This window comes from Schistocerca nitens, chromosome 10 (assembly GCF_023898315.1).
Source record: "Schistocerca nitens isolate TAMUIC-IGC-003100 chromosome 10, iqSchNite1.1, whole genome shotgun sequence".
In the NCBI taxonomy this organism is placed as follows: domain Eukaryota; kingdom Metazoa; phylum Arthropoda; class Insecta; order Orthoptera; family Acrididae; genus Schistocerca; species Schistocerca nitens.
In genome coordinates, this window is record NC_064623.1 from 11,470,670 (window position 1) to 11,495,604 (window position 24,935).

Consider the following 24,935-nt stretch of genomic DNA (forward strand, 5'->3'; position numbering starts at 1 on the left):
CACATCAACACGAATAGTCGTTTCGTTGCCACGTCCGTCAATGATTTCAGAAATTCCGATGGTATTTGACCTTTCTCTTCTGCCTTATTCGATCTTAGGTCTTCCAGAGCTCTTTTAAATTCTGATTGTAATACTGGATCTCTTATTTCTTCCCTGTCGACTCCTGTTTCTTCTTCTCTCACGTCATCAGATGACTCCTCCTCCTCATAGAGGCTTTCAATGTACTCTCTCCAACTACCCACTTTCTCCTCTGTATTAAACAGTGGAATACCCATTGCCCTCTTAATGCTACCGCCCTTGGGTTTAATTTCACCAAAGGTTATTTTGACTTTTCTGTAAGCTGAATCAGTCGTTCCGACAATTACTTCTTTTCCGATTTTTTTCACATTATTTATGCAGCCCTTTCGACATAACTTCCATGCACTTCCTGTTTATTTCATTCCTAAGTGACTTGTAAGTCTGTATTCTTTAGGGTCCCTAATCATTTTTTGTTTCCCTCTTTCATCTTTCAACAGAAGTATCTCTTCTGTTTACCATGGTTTCTTCGCAGTTACTTTCTTTGTACCTAAGTTTTTCTTTCCAACTGTTGTGACTGTCAATTTTAGAGATGTCCTTTCCTCTTCAGGTGAACTGCCTACTGAACTACTCATCATCGCAGTATCTATAGCCTCACGGAACTTCAAGCATCATGCTTCATTTTTTTAGTACTTCCATACCCACTTCTTTCGCACTGATTCTTCGTGACTAATCTCTCAAATTTCAGCCTGCCTATCATCACCACCAAATTGTGATCTGAGTCTACGTGTCTATCTGTGTATGCCTTGCAATCCAATATCCAACCGAAATCTCCGTGTATTTCCCAGTCTTTTCCAAGTACACCCCCTCCTCCTGCCATTATTGAGCAGAGTATTCGCTGTTAGTAGCTAAAATTTATTGCAGAATTCAATTAGTCTTCGTCTTGTCTCATTCCTATTAGCAAGCCCATGTCTCCCATAACCCTTTCTTTACTCTGTAGCCTACAACCACATTCCAGTCCTCATGATTCTTAGATTTTCATCTTTCTTTACTTACTAATATACTCATTTATACTTTCTCTGACTCCTCATTTTCTGCTTGGGACGTTGGATGTCGGCATGTATACCTGAACTATTATTGTCGGTGTTGGTTTACTGTCGATTCCGATGAGAACAACCCTATCACTGAACTATTCACACTAACACATTCTGTGCCCTATCTTCCTATTCATAATGAATCCTGCTCCTGTGGTACCATTTTCTACTGCTGTTGATATTACCAAATACTCGTCCGCCAAGAAATCCCTCACTTCATTCCGTTTGACTTCACTGATTCCCACTGCACCTAAGTACTGGAGCAAGGGCAAATCTGGAACACTCTGCATTGTTCCCAGATGTATACAAGATGGCAGCGATGACGTTATCCAAGATGGAGTCATGTAGACGTGGCAACAGCACATGACATCATCCAACATGGCGGATTTTGGCAGGAAGAATAATAGCGGGAAGTTCAAATTCCAACAGAATGATGCACCACACCACGGTTATCAAGAACAATCAAAGGAAATCGTTGGAAGATAGCTCACTTGGGCTACCTCCACTAACCTAAGTCACCTGATCGCCACTTCCTCTTATGAACTGGTGCCAAGTTTGAATTTTGGCAGTAAACAAAGTTCACTTCGAGTTTCGCCGCTAATCTAAGAAAATGGCGCGAAAGAAAGGACACTTGTACTAACCTCAGTCACCTGACCGCCACCTCCTCTGAAGAATTCGCGGGAAAAGGACTTGGACATAAGTCTTTATTTAAACAATTGCAAGCAGTACAGCCATCAGGTGTGACCATCAAGAGGTCCAAACTCCAACTGACTTAGTACACATCGTCACCACCAGAGGGCGCTCTCATTTGTGACATAATCCAAGATGGCTGCAAACAGCGCGTTCACCACGAGGTCTGGACTCCAACTGACATAGAAAACAGCCCCACCACCAGAGGGTGCTACCGTGATGTCAGGCGATGACGCAAGTACTGTTCTCCAAGATGGCGTCAAACAGTGTGCTCACCACAAGGTCTGGATCTAGTACACAGCACCACCAGCAGAGGGTGCTGTCGCCCGTTTCGTCTCGTAATCCAAGATGATGGGTGTAAATGGCGGGAAAACGACTCTGCCTGTGTTGGAGAAAAGTTTTTATTACGCAGGCAGTGTCTCCATCATGAGATCCAGACTACAACTGGCCCAGTACAAAATGCTGGCATCAGAGGGTGCTGTCGTCCATTTCGTGAAATAATCGAAGATGGTGGGGGAAATGGCGGAAAAACGACTCTGGTCTTTATTTTGCAGGCAGTCTCTCCACCACGAGATCTAGACTCCAACTGACATAGTACACAGTACTGCCTCCAGATGGTGCTGTCATCCCTCCTGTGATGTAATCCAAGCTATTGGTCTGTAGGGAGAAACTGGTGTGAAAATGACTCAGACTGCACTGGGCTGCTGTATACAGTAAGGACGGAGTGTACTCTGTTTATTTTGGAACATTTTATTTAGGGATGGAGTACATTTACCACACTCATACAAAACACTAGGCCTGATGTGCTTGGGGCCATGTCACACAGCCCACAGACCTGTAAGCTACTTCTAAATAACACTCTCAAGACACACAGATAACTATTAAATTAACGAAATAAGTTCATTGCACGCTGGCAAACTGATCCTAAATAATGCAGCACAGTTATTTGTAGAAACACTCAGTACTCATAAACTGTTCAAATAATGTATAACACAGCCTACAGACCTGCTCGCAAAATAAAGCAAATCAACACACTCAAGCACCCCCCTGCCAACCGCGGTCCCCCCATGTGTGGTCGACGTGTGATGTGAATGGCCGGGAGTGCAGACGCTCCAGGGAGTGCGTACAGATATTAGTCGCTGCTGAACTCAGGGGAAAGTAGTCTCTATTTCAGAGTATACAGTCACGGATATACCGACGTCACAGGACTACAAGGCGCGTTGACGTCTGTCTGATACTGGAGACACCTCAAGGCATCACTTGTCATTAGCGCTGATGACAGAATAGCACAGGCTGCTTTCCCCCTAGTTTTTTTAACGGGCCATGCGTGACAAGTTCAGCCGTGCATACCCACCCCAGCGTGGCTCACCACAAAACATCTGTGTGGCGAGTCGCCATCTAAAATTTTCTCATGGCTTTGTACAAAATAACAGCCAAGTCGACCTTTTGTGAACTGTATAGTGTCCCAGAAATAATTAACAGGCGCTTTCTTGATGTCTGTTTTCGAAAATAAAGCCGAATGCAGTCTTCCTCGCGAACCTAACGGGGTGGTCTTCCTGCTCTCAACATACGCAAATGTTATAACCGCTATGTAGAGGCTCCTATATCCCAACACAAAGGATGTGAATGAATCGAGCATTATGATTGGCTATTATCGAATTTACCCGCCGAGTTACTGATGCTGCCAAACGCAAACGTCTGCATTTCGAGAGGCATCGTGAGCGGGAAGCACTGTGTCCAGCGATGAATCGTGGTTTTGCAGTACACAGGAACACCAGTGTCGGGGAACGTGGCGTGACGGCATTGTTCCAAAACGTTTTAGAGAGGCTCAGCGGCGCTACTCCTGGCAACTGTGGTTTCAGGTCGCAGCTGACTGAGGGAACCTTGCATACGTCACTGGGACTGCGGACTTTAAATGCGAAAGTTAGGCTTTACCGTGACTGTTACTGACAGTACATGAAACAACAAGTTTACTGTTACCAATCACCGTTAACAACACAAGTATTAGCATCCTACACATCCAACCAAAAGGCAGAAAACTAGAGATCCTCGAAACACTCGAAATATACAAACACCAAACGAACCGGAATCCATCTTAAATGACAAAAATGACACACACACACACACACACACACACACACACACACACACACACACACACGTGCACACACCTTAATATTGACCATAAATATTGACAGCCGCCAAGAGTACAAGAGATTGACCTCATTTACAGATAATTCATCACACCAACAACTTGTACCCCTTATCAGCTTCAAACTGTATGTACATCAACTACTGGCACAGATTGTATATCTATTGGCATATTTTATAGCATTAACCAATGTATTATCCCAACCTTTAGGCAGCTAATATATGTAACATGTAATCTTAAGACACCTTGCTCTCATATAACCACTTTTTCCACCCTCTCTAACATCTGTCTATTAATCCCAATCAAATAGTGTCATCTATGTATGATTTTACTGCTGTAGCCATTATGATTATTGTACTTCAAGTCTGTGACATCTCACCTGATTGTTATTAACAAGTATGAAGTTTAAGTCATTTTAACATTTCACCTGATTGTATAAACGAGTACGGATGTTAAGCTGTTTTAACTTGTCAAAACTGGATTTATATGCCACCTGAAGTACACACCATATAATCGACACCTCAAAACAAACACCTCCTAATGCTTTAAACAATTATTCTGTAATAATGTTGTTACGATGTATATTCTTTATGTCTTCTCTTCTGCTATACGAAACTTGCACCCAGCAGATTCCAGACCTAATATTTGTTTACAAATGTGACAGTATACGTGTGATGTGTTACGACAGCGAAAGGAACCTGTGACCACTGGAGGTACTCTATTTTACTTATTTTATGTTCACCGTTAGATAGCAGTTTAATTTTTTGTCAGAAGAAATCCAAAACCATGTTCTAAAATAGTGTTGTTTCTGCACTAGGCAGTGCCACAAGTTCCCCAAAAAAATCGTAACACAACACACACACAAATGTCATATTAAATAATGTAAATCCAGCCGATGATGGAGGTTTAAACCTTTGAAACGCGTCGTGGAAGTAAATAAAACGGTGACTGGTAACAGTAAACTTGTTGTTTCATTTAAGGGACTGCGGACCTTTTGTCCTCTGCAAGCCGAAAGTAGTAACTTCAATACCCTACCAGGTGTACCGGTATGAAATGAGCGTCTTTTTGTGAAAATGAAACACGAATTTTGAATTGAAAAGTAAAAACATTTTATTCAAAGTACTGACCATTGCTTTGTATACATTTTAACCACATTTCTGGCAATTTGTGGACGCCACGCTAAAAAAATGTTCGTCTTTTGAAGCAAACCAATCAGACACCCAATTTTCGACTTCTTCGTAGGAATCGAAGCGTTCCTCAGCCGATGCGTGTCCCATTGATGAAAACAAATGGTAGTCGGAAGAGGCCAGGTCTGGTGAATACGGCGGGTGGGGTAGCAGCTCCCAGCCAAGTGTTTTGATTGTATCATGAACCAGTTTTGCTTTGTGTGCAGGTGCATTGCCGTGCAAAAAAATTACTTTGCCATGTCTTCTGGCCAATTCTGGTCTTTTTTTCGATCAATGCATAGTTCAAATTGATCATTTGTTGTCTGTAGCGATTAGTATTCACAGTTTCACCAGATTTTAGAAGCTCATGATACACCCCACCTTTCTGATCCCACCAAACACAGAGCACTATCTTCTTGCCGAATCGATTTGGTTTTGCAGTCGATGTTGATGGTTGTCCCGGATTAATCCATGATTTTTCCCGCTTAGGATTCTTAAAATAAATCCATTTTTCATCACCAGTAACAATTGGATGCAAAATTCATTTTCTTTCATGTCTTTGAAGCAAAATTTGAGAAATGGTTTTTCGGTTTTCCATCAGTCTTTCATTCAATTCATGTGGAACCCATTTTGCACACTTTTGGATCTTTCCCATAGCTTTCAAACGGTCAGAAATTGTTTGTTGTGCAACATTTAGCATTGCTGCCATTTGATTCTGACTCAAAGTATCATCTTCATCCAAAACTGCTTGTAATTCGGCGTCTACGAACTTTTTTGGTGGTCTTCCACGTTCTTTACTTCTTACATCAAAATCATTATATTTGAATCGTTGAAACCATCTCTTGCATGGTGCTTCTGATAGGGCATGATCACCATTTGCCTCGACAAGCATTCGATGCGACTCTGTAGCACTTTTTTTTGAAATGGAAACAAAAAATTAATGCTTTCCGCAAATCATCACTTTCTGGTACAAAATTCGATATTGTTAACACGATGAAAACATATGATGTTGTTTGTTCCATGACTCGATGTATACTAAATAACTTTGACAGATGTCATACCAACCAAACAAAAAAAAATTAAGGCTCGTTCACAACAAATGTTCCCTATCGACACATTTGTACCTTAACGCTCATTTCATACCGGTACACCTGGTAAATTCTGAGCAGTATGTAGGCTGGTACCTGGGCTACCCTCCAGAATTTCGCTCCGTGTGAGTTTCCTGCGCCAGGCTCCAACTGGGAAAGCATTCCTATAATCAGAATCTCACTCTGGAGCAGCCGCCACCACGAGGCAGGTGTTCACAGCGACTTTCACCTCAAGGAGCTGCCCGCTACAGACCGACACACCAACCGTCACCTCCACACTGAAGAGACGTGGGCTCAGATGACTGGCAACTGGACTTTGTAATATCCGTCTTTGTTTTGCATCGGCACTATGACGTACTTACACTTTCGTGTGTCCCTTAGGACTTTAACTTTCGCTCATATGCTTGCGCTTCTCTTCCAGTCTTTCACAGTGGCACTTTTAGCGTACGGACATTGAATTTTTGAAGTTTTCAGTTTACTCTGACAATTTCGGTCCTTCATCGTTCAGCTGTTATTATTGTTCTTTCAATCATTAGGACGTGACTAGGTTTCAGTTAACCCATTTGTGCCTGAATTATTTTTTCTTCTGATTTCTACAAATTAGATATTTATGTGTTTATTATCATCCAAGAAATGCAGTACAACAATGAAAATAAAAAAATAATCAATAATTGAAACAAAAAAGGCCGAAACATATATGTCACGCTAGGTAGAACATACATTTTAGGTAGAATATACGACAGCAAGTAAAATAATATACTGTATGTGGTTTACATCAAGTTCAGGCGACAGTACTCACTTTCTTCGATATGGCACAAAACATCCTATGCACAAGCCAACATCACATTTGCAGCACATTGTTCTCGGGGTTCCTTTGCAGTTTTCCGCCGCACAGCGTCTTCTTTTTTTCTGTGGCCCCATGGCTACCAGATGATTTGTTTCATCATATCTAATATCATGCAGTACTCTGCCTTGGTTTGAATTACCTGCAGGGCGTCCAGGACCTCTCGGTACTGCAGCATTGGAAGTCAGGTAACATTTCACAATGTGGCGCCGGAAGTGCAGTTGAGACATATTTATACCAGTCTTTCTATGAAGAAGCCACCCATTATGTACAGAGATATCTAGAAGCCATGTAAAAATTGGCCACCACCGTTTCTTTCCTCTGACACTCACTCTATATAACGCTACATTTTCATCCATTCGGTCAGTTCCTCCCATGTTTTTGTTGTATTCTCCAATTACATTAGGTCGAGGTACAAGTATTCTTTTCTTCTCTAGTCTAGAGTATCGGGCAACGGTGCTGACTGGACTGTTACAATGGCTTGCGGAAGCAATTATTACTGTAGAATTATCTAGCCATCTGGCAACGATTATTCCACTTTCCTTGCTGCTCTTTAATCAAAATCTCCTCTCTTATTATTTTTGGACATAGTGTTAGAAGGTATGAAATGACACTCTTTAGACAGACGATTTTCACGAATAGTCCAGTTGCACCAAAACCTCGTTGCTTCAGGTAAATCAACAATGTTTGTGATGTAAACAGGTTGTCAAAATAAAACCTGTAGGGAAGATGTTTGTTCTTTTCAGGATGAGAATCGATCATTTGAATCAAGGGAGCAGCACATTTTCCAAATGCTTTCTCATATTTTTCATTCCTCTGAGGATCAGCTCCTTGGTATGTTTGAAAGTGCACTAGATAACCCATAGTTGTGTTTAGACACCATGCTTTGTACCCAAATCTAATGGGCTTACCTTTCAGAAACTGTTTACATCCATGTCTGCCAAAATACTTTATCATGCTCTCATCGTAAGACAAATCTTGCTCAGGCTGAAAATGGAGAGCATACATTTTTCTTAGCATATTTATTAATGGACGAAGTTTCCACATTCTGTCATTAGCATCTATTTCTGTGTTGTCACGCGAATGAATGAATCTCACAATTGTTTCAAACCTGTCCCTTCTCATCGTGCTGTGGACCATTTCATTTCTCATGTCCAATCCAGAGTCCCAGTAATATCTTCTGCTAGGTAAAGGATTATAGCCAGAAAGAATTAGAATTCCTAGAAAATCTTTTATCTCTTCATATGTTATTTTTGGATCTGAGCAGTTCTTGAACAAAGCATACTTCGTCGATTCAGTGAGAAGAAATTCACTTACTTCATCGTTCCAAAATAATGCGAAGCACTGGAGACAAGTTTCTATATTTACTATAATCACTTCCAGGAAATGCAGAACTAACACTACGCAGATCGTCTTTTCTCCAATCTCTGATTACAGTTTTAAGATCTGTGACTTTTCCTGTTCATCTGGTTTATCATCAGGGGAGAAATTAATCTCAGGTTCACTACCTAACCTATTTTTACTTGCTAAAACCACCTCTCCACCAGCCTGGAGTTGCCTTGGTCCAAGATTATCGACGTTTCCTCCCTCATCTTCTTCCCCAGAATCTTCATCCGAATCCACATTAGCTTCAGGAGGTTCAATAAATATATCTGTTGCATCTTCTTCCTCCCCTTCAAGAATAGCCAGCATCTCATGGAGAGATAGACCTCTAAAGAGAACGAATCGTTATTTTCACTGTTTTGTCTAGCGTGACATATATGCAACACAAAATAAAAACTGTGTTTGGAGCCACAAAAATAAGAACTGCATTTTGTAGATAATCATTAACATAAATTTCAGTACTTTTAACATTATAATCAACCATAATTTAAACAAATTGTATTATAATTTGCGATAAAAAATGATACTTACTTCTTATTCCAACACATAATCTCACTCAGAAAAGTCTTCCGTACTTGAAGCACCAGTCTCTGACCACTTAATGATTGCAACTGACTGAAACCTACGTAAACGTGAACAACAAAGCGTCCTTATCTGACAGCCATACAACAATAGCCACTCCAAACGCAGGCACTGTTGCCAACGAGAGAAAACAGTGACAGGCTGTTCCGTGACGTATATGTTACGCTACGCAGAAATGGGTTAATGTGTTCCAAAGTAAATCCCATCAGATAGAATGTTCATGTGTCTTGGAATAAACTTGATATTCATCTTGTACCTAGGTATTTTCCCTGTACCACCTGTGTGACTGTGTCTTCCTGCAGCGTTGCTGGCGCTCGTGTTGCTGCGGCTGCGCAGGAGCGTGGCGCCCCACACGGAGGCCAGGACGCGGCTGATGGCGGAGCTGGTGGCCGGCGTGGCAGCCGTCAAGGCCAACGCCTGGGAACCCGTCTTCCAGGCCGCCATCCAGGCGGCGCGCAGGTGAGCCGGCCTACCTCCTAGGGTGATGCAACTTCATCACTGGAGCTACGCCTTTTAAAATGTAAAAAAAGTTGACTCACCATTTCTGTGTTCACTCACTCACTAATGTCCTTGTGCCTCATGTGAGTTTCTAACTGCATAAATGGATCTCATCTGCACCACCTTCGATTAGCAGCTGACAGTATTCTACACCAAAGAGCCACAGAAAGTGGCAAACCTGCCTAATATCGTATAGGGGGCCCCACGAGCATGCAGGCATGGACTCGGCTAATGTCTGAAGTAGTGCTGCAGGGAACTGACACCATAGGTCCTGCACGGCTATCCGTAAATGCATAACAGTACAAGGGGGTGCAAGGCATCCCAGATATGCTCAATAATGTTCATGTCTGGGGAGTTTGGTGGCCAGCGGAAGTGTTTAAACTCAGAAGCCACTCTGTAGCAATTCCGGACGTGTGGGTGTCTTATTCTCTCGCTGAAATTGCCGAAGTCTGTCGGAATGCACACTCGACATGAATGGATGCAGGTGATCAGGCAGGATGATTTCCTACGTGTCACCTGTCAGAGTCGTATCTAGACGTATCTGGGGTCCCATATCACTCCAACTGCACATGCCTCCACTAGCTTGAACAGTCCACTGCTGATATGCATGGTCCACCAATTCACAAAGGTCTCCTTCATACCCGTACACGTTGATGCGTTCGACACGACTGGAAAAAGAGACTCGTCAGAGCAGGAACCTGTTTCCAGCCATTAAGACTCCAATGTCTGTGTTGACTCGCCCAGGCGACGTGTAAAGTTTTGTGCCGTGCAGTCATCAAGGGTACGCGATTGGGCCTTTGGCTGTGAAAGCCCATATCGATGATGTTTCGTTGAATGATTAGCACGCTGACACTGAAAAGTGCTGCAATTTGCGGAAGGGTTGCACTTCAGTCACGCTGAGCGATTTTCTTCAGTCGTCGTTGGTCAAATTCTTGCAGGATCTTTTTTCAGCCGCAGCGATGTCGGAGATTTAATGTTTTACCGGATTCCTGATATTCACGGTACAGTCGTGAAATGTTCGTACGGGAAAATCCCCACTTCATCGCTACCTCGGAGATGCTGTGTACCATCGCTCGTGCGGCGACTGTAACACGATGATCAAACTCAGTTAAATCTTGATAACGACGGCGGAATTAACTGGAACCTCTGCCAGACAGTCTCTAAAGGCCTACCTTTTTCTTTACCTTCCAACTTTAGTACGCAGTAATTGATCAGGCTAATAGTGAAACTACAGTAAAGAGATGCAAGATGCCCTAATAGCGAATGTGGTAGGGATGATGTGAGAACATGTTAAGCAATGAGGGTTTCTGAAAACAGTATCTATTACTGATGTTTCAGTAACAGCACACTGAGCATTGTCCTGTAGGAAACAAAAGTCTGTTGACTTGCTCAGATCCGAGAATCGATTCACCCAGCCTGTTGTCAGCGAACGTAATGTTTAACGCGCTGTACTAGCTGAGCGAAGGTATCTGCACACCGCTATGTGATATGCAGTTGACGACGAGAGGAAGACCATCTAGTACTGAAGAGGGCGAAGATTATTGTGTTGTCCATACAGATTTCATAACAGGAGAATAGATGAGTCAGGAGTACATAGTGAGTTCCAGTGTGCATTAGTCATTTCGGGCCACCTGAGTAACAGACCCATCAGGAACATTTCAGCCATTCTAAAGCTGCGTAAATCGAAAGTTGCGAATGTGATTGTGAAATGGAAACGCGAGCGAACAACGACATCACAGCTCATGTACTGATGGATAGGGGCCATTGAGTGTAGAGGACGGTTAATGTCAAATGAAATCAGACGAAGGAATCACCCACGAGTTCCAATGTGCTATCGACAGTCCATCTAACGCAATGACCGTTGACAGTTATGACGAATGGAGGTACAATGGTCAAGCATTTCCTCAAAAGCCACATACATTTGTGCAGTCAATGGTAAGCGACATTTGAAGAATTGTGAAGAGCGACTCCACTGGACGACTGGAAAAAGCTGATTTGGGATGATGAATGATGGTTTGGCCTGTGGCACTCCGATATAAGAGACTGAGTTTGGTGACTGCCCGGAGAAAGTTAGCTGCCATCGTGTATAATGACGACAGTGAAGTACAGAGGAGATGGTGTTAGAGTGAAGGAGTGTTTTTCGTGGTTAGGGTGTGGCTCCCTTACGGCATTTAGGAAAACGCCAGAGAATGCACCCTCTCATAAAGCATGATCTCTGAGGCAATGGTATGTGAACAGCAACATTCCTGAAATGGATTGTCTTTTGTGCACCGTCTCTTCCCGAACTGAAGTTAGGTCGACCTCACTCAAAACCCAGTGTCCAATGTCTCTGGTTTCTCTGGCTGTGGATATTGTGCAAGAATGGTCTGGAACTCCTCTGCTTACATTCAGACATCTCGCTGAAAGTATCTCCAGCAGGGCTCAAGCCATTCTAAAGGCGAAGGGTGGCCTCATGTCATATTAATTCCGCTGGCATAAGCTGTCGCCAGCACACCAGGCGGCAAAGAGGTTGCGAGAAGATCGATAGAGGCCAAAGACAGACTCGTAGGAAACGCGCCGCCACCGCCCTCTCGGCCACCGGTGTTTAGATCGCCGCCGCAGACCTGAGAGCCAGTGCGTCTCACCGAGTGAGCTGAGTTCCGGTCGGCCATCATTTGCAGCCCGTAGGGAGTTGCGACAGCAGTTAGCTCCCCCGCAAGCTCAGAGACAGGCAGCACATTGCGACCAGAGTGATGTACAAAGCGGACTGTGTACTTCACGAGCAGTGAGGCTAACGTGGACTAGAACGGACGAGCCTGTACCATAACGACTATCTACAGTTAAGTAATATTCTATTCTTGTCAATAAAGAACACAGTTAACACACGTGTGCAGTTTTTGTTATACAAAGGGGATACTGGCCACCAATGAATATCCTCTCCTTGCTTCCCATGGCACAGCTCTACATCGACAATGGGATGACAAAATTAATGACCAGTAATAGGTGTCCAGATAGTTTTCAGCATTCGCTATATTTGAACCACAGTAACATTTTCCACATGCACATAACCATATTAATACACTTAATCATGCAAAATGTAAGGTGTCAGACAAATCCAACACCTTCCATGAAAACCCTGACATGATAAGCAAATCCAGTAGTATGTCACATAGCTCCGAATAAATCGTGACATTAAATTAAGCAAAGTAATACGAGTAACGAGTGAGCAAATGGAATACCACAGACTAACACAAGAATGCCGTAATGCATGTCATACCTTCCCACCGTGACACAGACGCAGTTCCGAGGGGAGAAACGAGAACAGAAGCCGAGAGCAGAACCGTGTTAAGCTGGAAGGCCCTACGATAAGGGACGGACACCCACGTCTCCAGCTAATCGCTAGGACCACCCCCAGCCCATGTTAAAACCTAGAGCCCTCCAGAACAACAGTATAGATCTTACGATAACACAAAAAGGACCACACCACCCGCAAGTTTTAGCGTGAGACTTTTTCGCGTCTCTGTTACGTCAGCACCACCCCGCAGCCCATGTTAAAAGATGGAGCCCTCCAGAACAACAGTATAGACCTTACGATAACACTAAAAGGACCACACCAGCTGCAAGTTTTAGCGTGAGACTTTTTCGCGTCTCTGTTACATTGCAAACTTTAAAAACATTGCCCCACCACGAAAAGTATAACGTTTCTCATTCTATAGACAGAATTTTTGTAGGCGGAGCTTAAGGTTAATATTGAGACCCTGGCTAGTCAGATGAAAACACAGCCACATAGCTTTTTTTAAACCAACTTCGGTAAATGGTAGTAAGGAGAAGTTAGGAGAGAGTTGCTTCCGAGACGGCGAGGTGAGCGGAGCTGTGCTGCCCGCTGCCCCCTGACGAACACCGACAAGGTAATGAACGCACGCGATGCCGCATAACAGCGCATAAAGCTTCACTCAGAACTGCAGAAGTCTCATCTGTTACACCCCCTTTTTGTGTAATACTTTCTCGATCGTCAATTAAAGCTCATGGTGTTCACATTTGCCACTTGAAGTAAAAATCTGAAACGTGATGATTTTTCTGTTATATACACTCCTGGAAATTGAAATAAGAACACCGTGAATTCATTGTCCCAGGAAGAGGAAACTTTATTGACACATTCCTGGGGTCAGATACATCACATGATCACACTGACAGAACCACAGGCACATAGACACAGGCAACAGAGCATGCACAATGTCGGCACTAGTATAGTGTATATCCACCTTTCGCAGCAATGCAGGCTGCTATTCTCCCATGGAGACGATCGTAGAGATGCTGGATGTAGTCCTGTGGAACGGCTTGCCATGCCATTTCCACCTGGCGCCTCAGTTGGACCAGCGTTCGTGCTGGACGTGCAGACCGCGTGAGACGACGCTTCATCCAGTCCCAAACATGCTCAATGGGGGACAGATCCGGAGATCTTGCTGGCCAGGGTAGTTGACTTAAACCTTCTAGAGCACGTTGGGTGGCACGGGATACATGCGGACGTGCATTGTCCTGTTGGAACGGCAAGTTCCCTTGCCGGTCTAGGAATGGTAGAACGATGGGTTCGATGACGGTTTGGATGTACCGTGCACTATTCAGTGTCCCCTCGACGATCACCAGTGGCGTACGGCCAGTGTAGGAGATCGCTCCCCACACCATGATGCCGGGTGTTGGCCCTGTGTGCCTCGGTCGTATGCAGTCCTGATTGTGGCGCTCACCTGCACGGCGCCAAACACGCATACGACCATCATTGGCACCAAGGCAGAAGCGACTCTCATCGCTGAAGACGACACGTCTCCATTCGTCCCTCCATTCACGCCTGTCGCGACACCACTGGAGGCGGGCTGCACGATGTTGGGGCGTGAGCGGAAGACGGCCTAACGGTGTGCGGGACCGTAGCCCAGCTTCATGGAGACGGTTGCGAATGGTCCTCGCCGATACCCCAGGAGCAACAGTGTCCCTAATTTGCTGGGAAGTGGCAGTGCGGTCCCCTACGGCACTGCGTAGGATCCTACGGTCTTGGCGTGCATCCGTGCGTCGCTGCGGTCCGGTCCCAGGTCGACGGGCACGTGCATCTTCCGCCGACCACTGGCGACAACATCGATGTACTGTGGAGACCTCACGCCCCACGTGTTGAGCAATTCGGCGGTACGTCCACCCGGCCTCCCGCATGCCCACTATACGCCCTCGCTCCAAGTCCGTCAACTGCACATACGGTTTACGTCCACGCTGTCGCGGCATGCTACCAGTGTTAAAGACTGCGATGGAGCTCCGTATGCCACGGCAAACTGGCTGACACTGACGGCGGCGGTGCACAAATGCCGCGCAGCTAGCGCCATTCGACGGCCAACACCGCGGTTCCTGGTGTGTCCGCTGTGCCGTGCGTGTGATCATTGCTTGTACAGCCCTCTCGCAGTGTCCGGAGCAAGTATGGTGGGTCTGACACACCGGTGTCAATGTGTTCTTTTTTCCATTTCCAGGAGTGTAGTTATTGAGAAGCCACATCAGCCACTGTTCAGATGGCTCTGAGCACTATGGGACTTAACTTCTGAGGTCATCAGTTCCCTAGAACATAGAACTACTTAAACCTAACTAACCTAAGGACATCACTCACAGCCATGCCCGAGGCAGGATTCGAACCTGCGACCGTAGCGGTCGCGCGGTTCCGGACTGAAGCGCCTAGAACCGCTTGGCCAAACCGGCCGGCTCAGCCACTGTAATTTACGACAAGTTAGATAAGTAATTAAAGATAATTGAGAGTCACTGTAGACCATTTTGATAGTTTTCTCTTTTGTGAAACTTAATTTAAACCTAGATTATAGATGTGATGTGGCATAGGTCATCCTTCGATCCATTGTAGAACTTGGAAACCCATTCAGGGAATATTCGTTCACATTTCTGTTGAACGCAGTCGGTTTTTACCATCCTGTATTAAAACATTTCCTTTTATCAATAGTGCAATTTATAAACGATGTTTTGTGAGTAGAATAAAATTTCCAATGGTAAACTTAACTGCTTTTTCGACGTTATTTTACCAGCTAACTAAAAATAGGAAAGCCTTGAACCCCTTCCACTGAATTTAGTTAGTATTAAGATTCTTTTACAGTGAGTGCAGTGGAGCTGACGCTGAAATCATTAAGTATTTGGTTATATCATCGCTAGTCTCACTGAACTCTTCTGAACTCTACATGTCATGTGTGGTCTGGCGTGTCCTTACCGGCAACAGGTCCCAGGTTCAAACTAGTCAATTCCCTAAAAAACTCGCTCAGAGCGTCGTTGCGCGAAAGTGGTAGGGAGACGCGATATAGAACAAACAGACACCACGCAGAATGTTAGAAAAAGTAAGCAAGGAAAAAAGTTACAGAAGTGCTTTTCATGAATGAAGGTGAATGAAATTAATTTTTAATCTATTGTTTTAATCGCCGTCGTGCCATTAGAACATGGAGGGCGGGGAGGGAGTGGGGTTGGAGAGGAGGTTACAAACATTATGCTCTTTAGTCTAATGGGTTTTAAATACCTAGATTAATAGAAGGAGGAAATAGTAATACAGTTTTTAATTCCTCAATCAAAGTCAGTTTGTTAATAATGTTAAAAGCAAGTCCCTGTAGATTATTTTTCGCGATTTTAATTTTAAAAAAAAGGCTTGTGCAGAGAGGAGGAATGTCTTGAAAAGAAGTACTGAACATTGAGTGAAAAATGGTGCGATGAATGGCAATTGGCTCTAAATGTAGGATAATATAAGATACGTGGATAAGTATGGGCCAGCCGTGGTGGCCGTGCGGTTCTAGGCGCTTCAGTCCGGAACTGCGAGACTGCTACGGTCGCAGGTTCTAATCGTGCCTCGGGCATGGATGTGTGTGATGTCCTTAGGTTTGTTAGGTTTAAGTAGTTCTAAGTTCTAGGGGACTGATGACCTCAGATGTCAAGTCTCATAGTGCTCAGAGCCATTTGAACCATTTGATAAGTATGGAAAACAAACCCGCAACGTTCGGGTATAGCATTAGTAGCTCATGCCTGATACAGTCACATTGTTTACATATCTGGATGTATCGTGTAAAGCGATATGAAATGGAACGAACATGGAAGGACTGTGGTAAGGAAGGCAAATGGTCGACTTCGGTTTATTGGGAGAATTTTGGGAAAGTATTGTTCATCTGTTCAACCTTACGACTTATCTTAGAAGAAAGATTAAGAAAAGGCAAACCTACGTTTCTAGCATTTGTAGACTTAGAGAAAGCTTTTGACAACGTTAACTGGAATACTCTCTTTCAAATTCTGAAGGTGGCAGGGGTAAAATACAGGGAGCGAGAGGCTATTTACAATTTGTACAGAAACCAGATGGCAGTTATAAAAGTCGAGGGGCATGAAAGGGAAACAGTGGTTGGGAAAGGAGTGAGACAGGGTTGTAGCCTCTCCCCGATGTTATTCAATCTGTATATTGAGCAAGCAGTAAAGGAAACAAAAGAAAAATTCGGAGTAGGTATTAAAATTCATGGAGAAGAAGTAAAAACTTTGAGGTTCGCCGATGACATTGTAATTCTGTCAGAGACAGCAAAGGACTTGGAAGAGCAGTTGAACGGAATGGACAGTGTCTTGAAAGGAGGATATAAGATGAACATTAACAAAAGCAAAACGAGGATAATGGAATGCAGTCAAATTAAATCGGGTGATGCTGAGGGGATTAGATTAGGAAATGAGACACTTAAAGTAGTAAAGGAGTTTTGCTATTTAGGGAGCAAAATAACTGATGATTGTCGAAGTAGAGAGGATATAAAATGTAGACTGGCAATGGCAAGGAAATCGTTTCTGAAGAAGAGAAATTTGTTAACATCGAGTATAGATTTAAGTGTCAGGAAGTCGTTTCTGAAAGTATTTGTATGGAGTGTAGCCATGTATGGAAGTGAAACATGGACGATAACCAGTTTGGACAAGAAGAGAATAGAAGCTTTCGAAATGTGGTGCTACAGAAGAATGCTGAAGATAAGGTGGGTAGATCACGTAACTAATGAGGAGGTATTGAATAGGATTGGGGAGAAGAGAAGTTTGTGGCACAACTTGACTAGAAGAAGGGATCGGTTGGTAGGACATGTTTTGAGGCATCAAGGGATTACAAATTTAGCATTGGAGGGCAGCGTGGAGGGTAAAAATCGTAGAGGGAGACCAAGAGATGAATACACTAAGCAGATTCAGAAGGATGTAGGTTGCAGTAGGTACTGGGAGATGAAGAAGCTTGCACAGGATAGAGTAGCATGGAGAGCTGCATCAAACCAGTCTCAGGACTGAAGACCACAACAACAACAACAACAACATTGTTCATCTATAAATGACACTGCATATAGGTCTCATGTGCGACCTGTTCTCGAGTACTACTCAAGTGTATGGAATCCGCACCAGATCAAATTAGAGGAAGACACGGAAGCAATTCAGAGGCAGACTGCTAGGTTTGTCATCGGTAGGTTCGAACAACATCCAAGTATTACGGAAATGCTTCGGGAACTCATATGGGAATCCGTGGAGGGAACGCAACGTTCTTTTTGAGAAACAATATTGAGAAAAATTAGAGAACGGGTATTTCAACCTGACTGCAGAACGGTTCTATTGCCGCCAACACACATTTCTCGCAAGGACTATGAAAATAAGATAGGAGAAAGTAGACCTCATGCGGAGGCATACAGACAGAGTTTTTAACTCGCTCTGTTTGCGAGTGGAAGAGGAAAGAAAATGAGTACTAGTTGTACAGGGAATCCTTCGGCACGCACCAACGGTGGCTTGTGGAGTAGGTACGTAGATGGTGATGTAGAGTGATACGACGATCACTAGGAAGGGACGGAGTTAGGAGGACAAAGATTAGATATTATGATGGGGTCGTAGGGCGTGGGTGTAAAAAAAGGAATCAGGTGGACTGTAATGTGACGCTGAAGGTAAGTGGATGGTAGAAGGATGGTGTGTGGGCAGAGTCATGGCGTGCAGAGCAACGGAGTATCAGGGGAAGATGCGAGAGACATGATTAGTACTGGCAGGACAGGGAGGGAAAAGTTGGCACTCACACCAACGGTAAATATCGGAGCAGATTTCACTGGCTGCAAGAGGCAGGGCTCTGAAGGTAATGTTGGGAGAAGGTGTGGGGTGTGGAAGTGTGACGATGGTGAGGTATGCCGGTATGTTTATAAATGAGACCAACCAGCAAACTGAGGATTACTTAAACCAGGCGTAACACTGGCTCAGAAACAGGAAAATTAAGCCTGACGCCACAGAAGAGCAATTAATGCTCTTTAAACACGACAAGGCAACAGGAAAGAAACTATGTTGGCAAACAATCCTAGCAAAAGACACCGCGAAATATCTGGGGATCACCCGAGATGAACGTATGTCGTGGATTCAGCACACCAAAGATATCTCAACCATAGCCAAAGAAAGACGCCATATGTTTTCACAATATATATAAATGACCTAGTAGATAGTGTCGGAAGTTCCATGCGGCTTTTCGCGGATGATGCTGTAGTATACAGAGAAGTTGCACCATTAACAAATTGCAGCGAAATGAAGGAAGATCTGCAACGGATAGGCACTTGGTGTAGGGAGTGGCAACTGACCCTTAACATAGACAAATGTAATGTATTGCAAATACATAGAAAGAAGGATCCTTTATTGTATGCAAACACTGGTAGCAGTTACTTCTGTATAATATCTGGGAGTATGCGTACGGAACGATTTGAAGTAGAATGATCATATAAAATTAATTGTTGGTAAGGCGGGTGCCAGGTTGAGATTCATTGGGAGAGTCCTTAGAAAATGTAGTCCATTAAGAAAGGAGGTGGCTTACAAAACACTCGTTTGACCTATACTTGAGTATCGCTCATCAGTGTGGGATCCGTACCAGGTCGGGTTGACAGAGGAGATAGAGAAGATCCAAAGAAGAGCGGCGCGTTTCGTCACAGGGTTATTTGGTAAGCGTGACAGCGTTACGGAGATGTGTAGCAAACTCAAGTGGCAGACTCTGCAAGAGAGGCGCTCTGCATCGCGGTGTAGCTTGCTGTCCAGGTTTCGAGAGTGTGCGTTTCTGGATGAGGTAGCGAATATATTGCTTCCCCCTACTTATACCTCCCGAGGAGATCACGAATGTAAAATTAGAGAGATTCGAGCGTGCACGGAGGCTTTCCGGCAGTCGTTCTTCCCGCGAACGATACGCGACTGGAACAGAAAGGGAGGCAATGACAGTGGCACGTAAAGTGCCCTCCGCCACACACCGTTGGGTGGCTTGCGGAGTATAAATGTAGATGTAGATGTATATGTACACTTACTAAGCCACTGTCCGCCCCATCGTAGAACACGCTGCCCCAGTGCGGACGGCAAATACAACCGACACAAAAGAATAACGAGGACAGAAAGTAGAACACTAAGAATAGCCTCGGAAATGAACCCCAGGACCGGAAAAGAATGGCTTACAGAAACGCAAAAAAGAAACCAATCAGAACAAGATGACTAGAATTAACAGCAAGTGTAGGCGCCAACAGATGCCGTAAAAAGACAGACCCAATACTACAATACCTGCAAAACAACATAAACAATTTAATCATCCTAAAACGAAATACCCCTATTAGCTGAAAAATCATCAGAACCTGCACTACAACAACTGTCACAAAGATAATAGTGACGCTAAACGCCGCATCATAGACGAGGATAAAATACAGCACCTACTAGAAAATTGAAAACAAGATGAAAGTTACAGCTAAAAGTAATACACACAAAACACGATGAAGTACAAGGTGAAGAAAATAAGTAAAAGTAAGGAAAAAGAAAGACCAGAGATGCTTGATTTGGTTTCAGGGAAGTTACTCTCAATATCCATTCGAAAAGAAGCGATAAATAAACGATAGATGCTCACGAAGGCAATAAGTAAACCTCACTGAAGAATGGAAATGTGTTCCCTCAGTATAACATAAGGCAATATTATAAGGGACAAAGAGTAATAGGCACTCCATGTTTGCATCTGGGGCAGAAGTGAAAGTTATTAAAAAATAAATAAAAAAAACGCAGCAGGTCAAGAAATTAGAGGGGAAATAATACGGTTCTTACAGCACAGTACTTGAGTACAGAATGAGGCTGCTTTTCAATGTGGGTGGTGATAGGTGGGAATTTGACTTGGTAAAAACGGAAAAAGGATGGGAGGGGTAGGTAAGCGGATGCGGAAGTCAATGCAGAGTACATGGCCTTAAGGGTTTTGCCGGCAGTGATGGAATTCTGGTGGTGAGGGTATGACTGCAACATCGACACAAGAGAGGAGAGCTCAAATCTGGATTATGTAGGTGAGGAAGATAATGGAGGGTAGCAATACCCACGTTCAGTCGCTTCGTAGTGTCAGTCTTCTGCAGGCTTTCTGCTGAATGGTGGGCAGGTCGGTTTCCGTGTTAGCTGCTCGTCCAGCGTCAGTCTGAGGCGATTCGGCGTGCGAGTGCAAATTAATCGCAACATCACGAAATTACTATTAAAACAGGAACTGACAGACGACTGTAAGGAACACACGCACACAAACATCAGTTACGCACACCAACAATTCACCGGGCACATGAGCAGCAGTCAGTAAATACGGTAGAATGCTCCAAAGATTTGGTTGTACATTTTGGTGTAAACTTGAAGTGGAAGAAGTACGTAACTAAGCTTCTTAAACAGTCAAGTTCAGCTATTTTTGCTCTCCGTATAGTTGCTAGTCTTCGAAACAAACGAATGAACCTCCTGCGTATTTTTCATATTTCTACTCAGTAATGTGTTATGGAGTAACTTCTTGGTGTAACTCACCATTTAGAGATAAAGTACTGATTGCGCAATAGCAAGCAGTGACCATAATATGCCGAGTTCACCCGCAGTATCACGTAGGTACGTTTTTAAGGAGCTAGGCACTTTTACTGTGCTATCGTAATACAGATATTCGCTAATGAACTTCGACGTACATAATAAATTACAATTTGAAAAGAACAGTCATATCCATTCCTACTACAGAAAAGGGTAAGTGACATTTATTATCATTATTCAAGGTGTAAAAGCTGAAAAGGAGTTCAATATGCAGCAATAAAAATGTTTGTTGATTTGCACAGTAACACAAAATGTCTGACACGTAGCAAATCACGTCTTAAATCTAACTGAAAACCATTTGTCCTGGAGTACTTCTTCTAATTCACTGAGAAGTTTCTATTTTAAAACTGTTAGGCAGTAAAAAACTTGTTTTTAAGTGCATTTACATGAGTTGGACTATAAAAAAGATGATGTGTCGATTACTGTTAACATTAATCATGTATAGATATCTTGTAAACTTACCCGCTTTACACTATTTCGATAAAAGAATCGTTCAGACGATCTATGGTTATAACTAACTAACTAATTAACTAAATGATGCTTCTTGAGCATACCGGGCACGACTTGTCTGGATTATTATCTCTTGAGTTTTTACTCTTATCATTGTATGAAACCATTTCTTGGGCAGAACCTAAGTCTTAAGAATAGCAGGCAAAACAAGTGGCAAAAGTGTTTATTTCGTGTAATCACGATTCTCGTCTCGATTCATCAAGTACTACACCGAAATCGATAGAAAAATTTAAACTTCCTTCTTTCTGTATGCTTCAACTGCAGCGTACGTAACTCCCACTACCTTTCCATCACCCTGTCCTCTATGTTCGGAACCTCTGGATATTCATGAAGTGACGTCCAACTTGTCTCCAGGGAGGGAAGTCAACCGCTCGCTCGCCTTTTCCAGGTCCGAAATGTCCAGAGTGGCGATGGAGGCGATGATCTCCGGCTTCAGCAAGTCCTCCGTCATCATGGTGGACAGGCTGGCCGTCTTTGCCACTCTCCTCCTCTGCACGTTGTTCGGGTACAGGATGGTCGCGTCCAAGGTACGAGCAGCGAATGTGTTTAACACAATTTTATTACAGACTCACACATTTTGAAAAAAGAAAGAGAGTTCCAACAAAAACTATACTGACGTGATTTGGTAGCGAAAAGTGCTCTGTTTCTTACGACTAATAAAATTAATATTTAAGCTGCGTATGAGAAAGTAGACGGTCGGGTAAAAGTGCAGCCTAGTAGAGTTCTGGCTCGACAGCATGTCTAAGGGGTGTTTTCACGCCGCTCGGTTTATCAGCACTTGAGCAACGTGGACGTAGAATCGATAGATTTTACTGAGTGTCCTCTTAATTGACGAGAATCGCAAAGTACAGCGACATTTACAAATGAAACTGAATTAATAGGAAATTCGAATAATTGAAGACGACAGGTATTTCTGATTAAAATTGAATAAAGTTTATTTTATTCAGATAAAACTGAATTCACTAGTGAATGGCGGTCTCACAAAAGAGAGATGTATTAAAAACAGTTTTGACGAGTACGCTTCCTCAAAAGCACATCTCAAACCTTCTTGCAACATTAATTTACACAAAGAAAAAACGTTTATTAATTAAAATAAAAATTAAGTGGCGATTTATTCTGAATCGTCTTTTGACGACGTTTGACCTAATGCACTCATAATTTACAATATATACGCCTTAGTCACATGGAAGAAACCTTCAGTAATTGCCAATTTAAATAAATTTAATGTAAATATCAAAAACACTTAATACTGTGAAACAACCAAGACAGAAAACAGGTCGTTGACGTGCCGATACTGCGCTGATTTCATAGTACATGGGCGTGCGGAAAAGTAATGCCTCTGAACTTTCCTATAGGTAAACTGAAAGCTTTTTAAATAACACAAACGTCATTACCATTATAAGTTTACTCTTCAAGTCTACGTATTTATTGCTCAAAATAGGGACCTGTGAAGAACACATTTTTCCCAACGAGATACCAGTTTGTTCGTACCGTCACTGTACAACAGAGTCCAGCGCGACCGTGCAGGCGAGCACAAAAGGTGATATCTGCCGAGTACCGCCTAACTGGGTAGGCTGTCTGTACTACACTCCGTTCGTCATAAGAATATACCTGATGTAAACAAACACAACCGCGACGATTGGTCAGCAGCCGTAGCTCTCATACACTGGTGTCGTGACGCTCCTGGAAGTAGGTCCTACTTATGTATTAGATATATTATTACTAAGTTACGTTAAATAAACCTTGAATATCTTAAAGTGAATTAACAGCCATCAACGTTTTTCTTAATCACCCTTTAGCTACGTACTTTTTATTTCAAAAATCGTGTAGAGTCAGAGTCTCTGTAACGGGCTGAAGCGCTACTTGTGCTGTTCTTACGTACCGTGAAAGTGGTTGACACTGCTTCCTGATTTGTAGTGAAACACGCGCGCGGAACACCATTCATGGCTAGAAGCAAGTTGTTGTTAATGTTTTCACAAGATTACAGAATAAAATAAGCTTTGAAGTTTTCTTGAGAAACAGTATGTATTAAATATAAGGGAGGGAGGATAAATCTGGTGTGTGGCGTAACCGATAGCATCATGGACTCCCACCCATAGTTAATTATGAGTGACAGTTCGAAATCCGTCGGAGAACACATTTTTTTTTTTGTTCGGTTTGAATACCTAAATCCTTTAAAAGCGAAACTCATCAAATATATGGTAATTAACTCATACTTGGCCATCGTTCTCAAGGAAAATGCACGTCTTCTAGATTCTAATAACATATCGCATGCAAAATTCTGGTTTTCATTGAAATACACGTTCTTAATTATTGATCTTTTATAAAAGATTACTGAAGTTAAGATACCATTACACAATTAAATTGTTTGGAGAAAAATGGAAAACCAAACGCTCTTTGTTTGAATATGCCCATTGTTTTCTAGGACAGATGTGGTCTCACATGAGCCGGAGTGATATGCATCGTAGAAACACGGAAAACAATAGTTTTTTACGGCGTCGAGCACACTGTCCACTTGCTGCATTTTTACAGTTGCCACTTGAACACTGCAATCTGAACCCAACAGAACTGATCTGGAGCCAAGTTAAGCGATCTGTCGCGAGAAATAACAAGACATTTAAGCTGCCAAACCTACAGGAACTAATGCACGAAACTCTGTGGGACGTCTCTGCCGATCGATGGCGAAATGCAGAACAGCGCCTCATAAAAGAGGAGGAGGGTGAAATGTGGACTTTTGGTGGCTTGGGATTCTGTTGATGATGATGATGCTGATTGGTTTGTGGAGCGCTCAACTGCGCTGTCATCAGCGCCCGTACAATGTCCATATTTTTACATAGTCCAAATTTCTACACAGTCCAGTCGAGCCACTGTCACGAATGATGAAGATGATGATGAAATGATGAGGACAACAGAAACACCCAGTCCCCAAGCAGAGAAAATCCCCAACCCGGCCGGAATCGAACTCTGGACCCCGTGATCCAGACGCAGCAACGCTAGCCACTACTCTGTTGCTGATCGCCTCGTTATCAACGTAGCAGTACTCAAATGTATTTCTCGGAG

At 43.3% G+C, this 24,935-nt stretch overlaps 1 protein-coding gene across 1 annotated transcript in view; it reads left to right on the forward strand.

Annotated features, from left to right (window-relative positions):
• LOC126209797 (ATP-binding cassette sub-family C member 4-like) overlaps positions 1-24,935 on the forward strand; it is a 124,300-nt gene that overhangs the window by 47,051 nt on the left and 52,314 nt on the right. The window contains exons 5-6 of the mRNA XM_049938935.1: positions 9,317-9,473; positions 22,264-22,402. Of these exons, the coding sequence (XP_049794892.1) occupies positions 9,317-9,473; positions 22,264-22,402 (296 nt within the window). The remainder of the gene's footprint in view (positions 1-9,316; positions 9,474-22,263; positions 22,403-24,935) is intronic.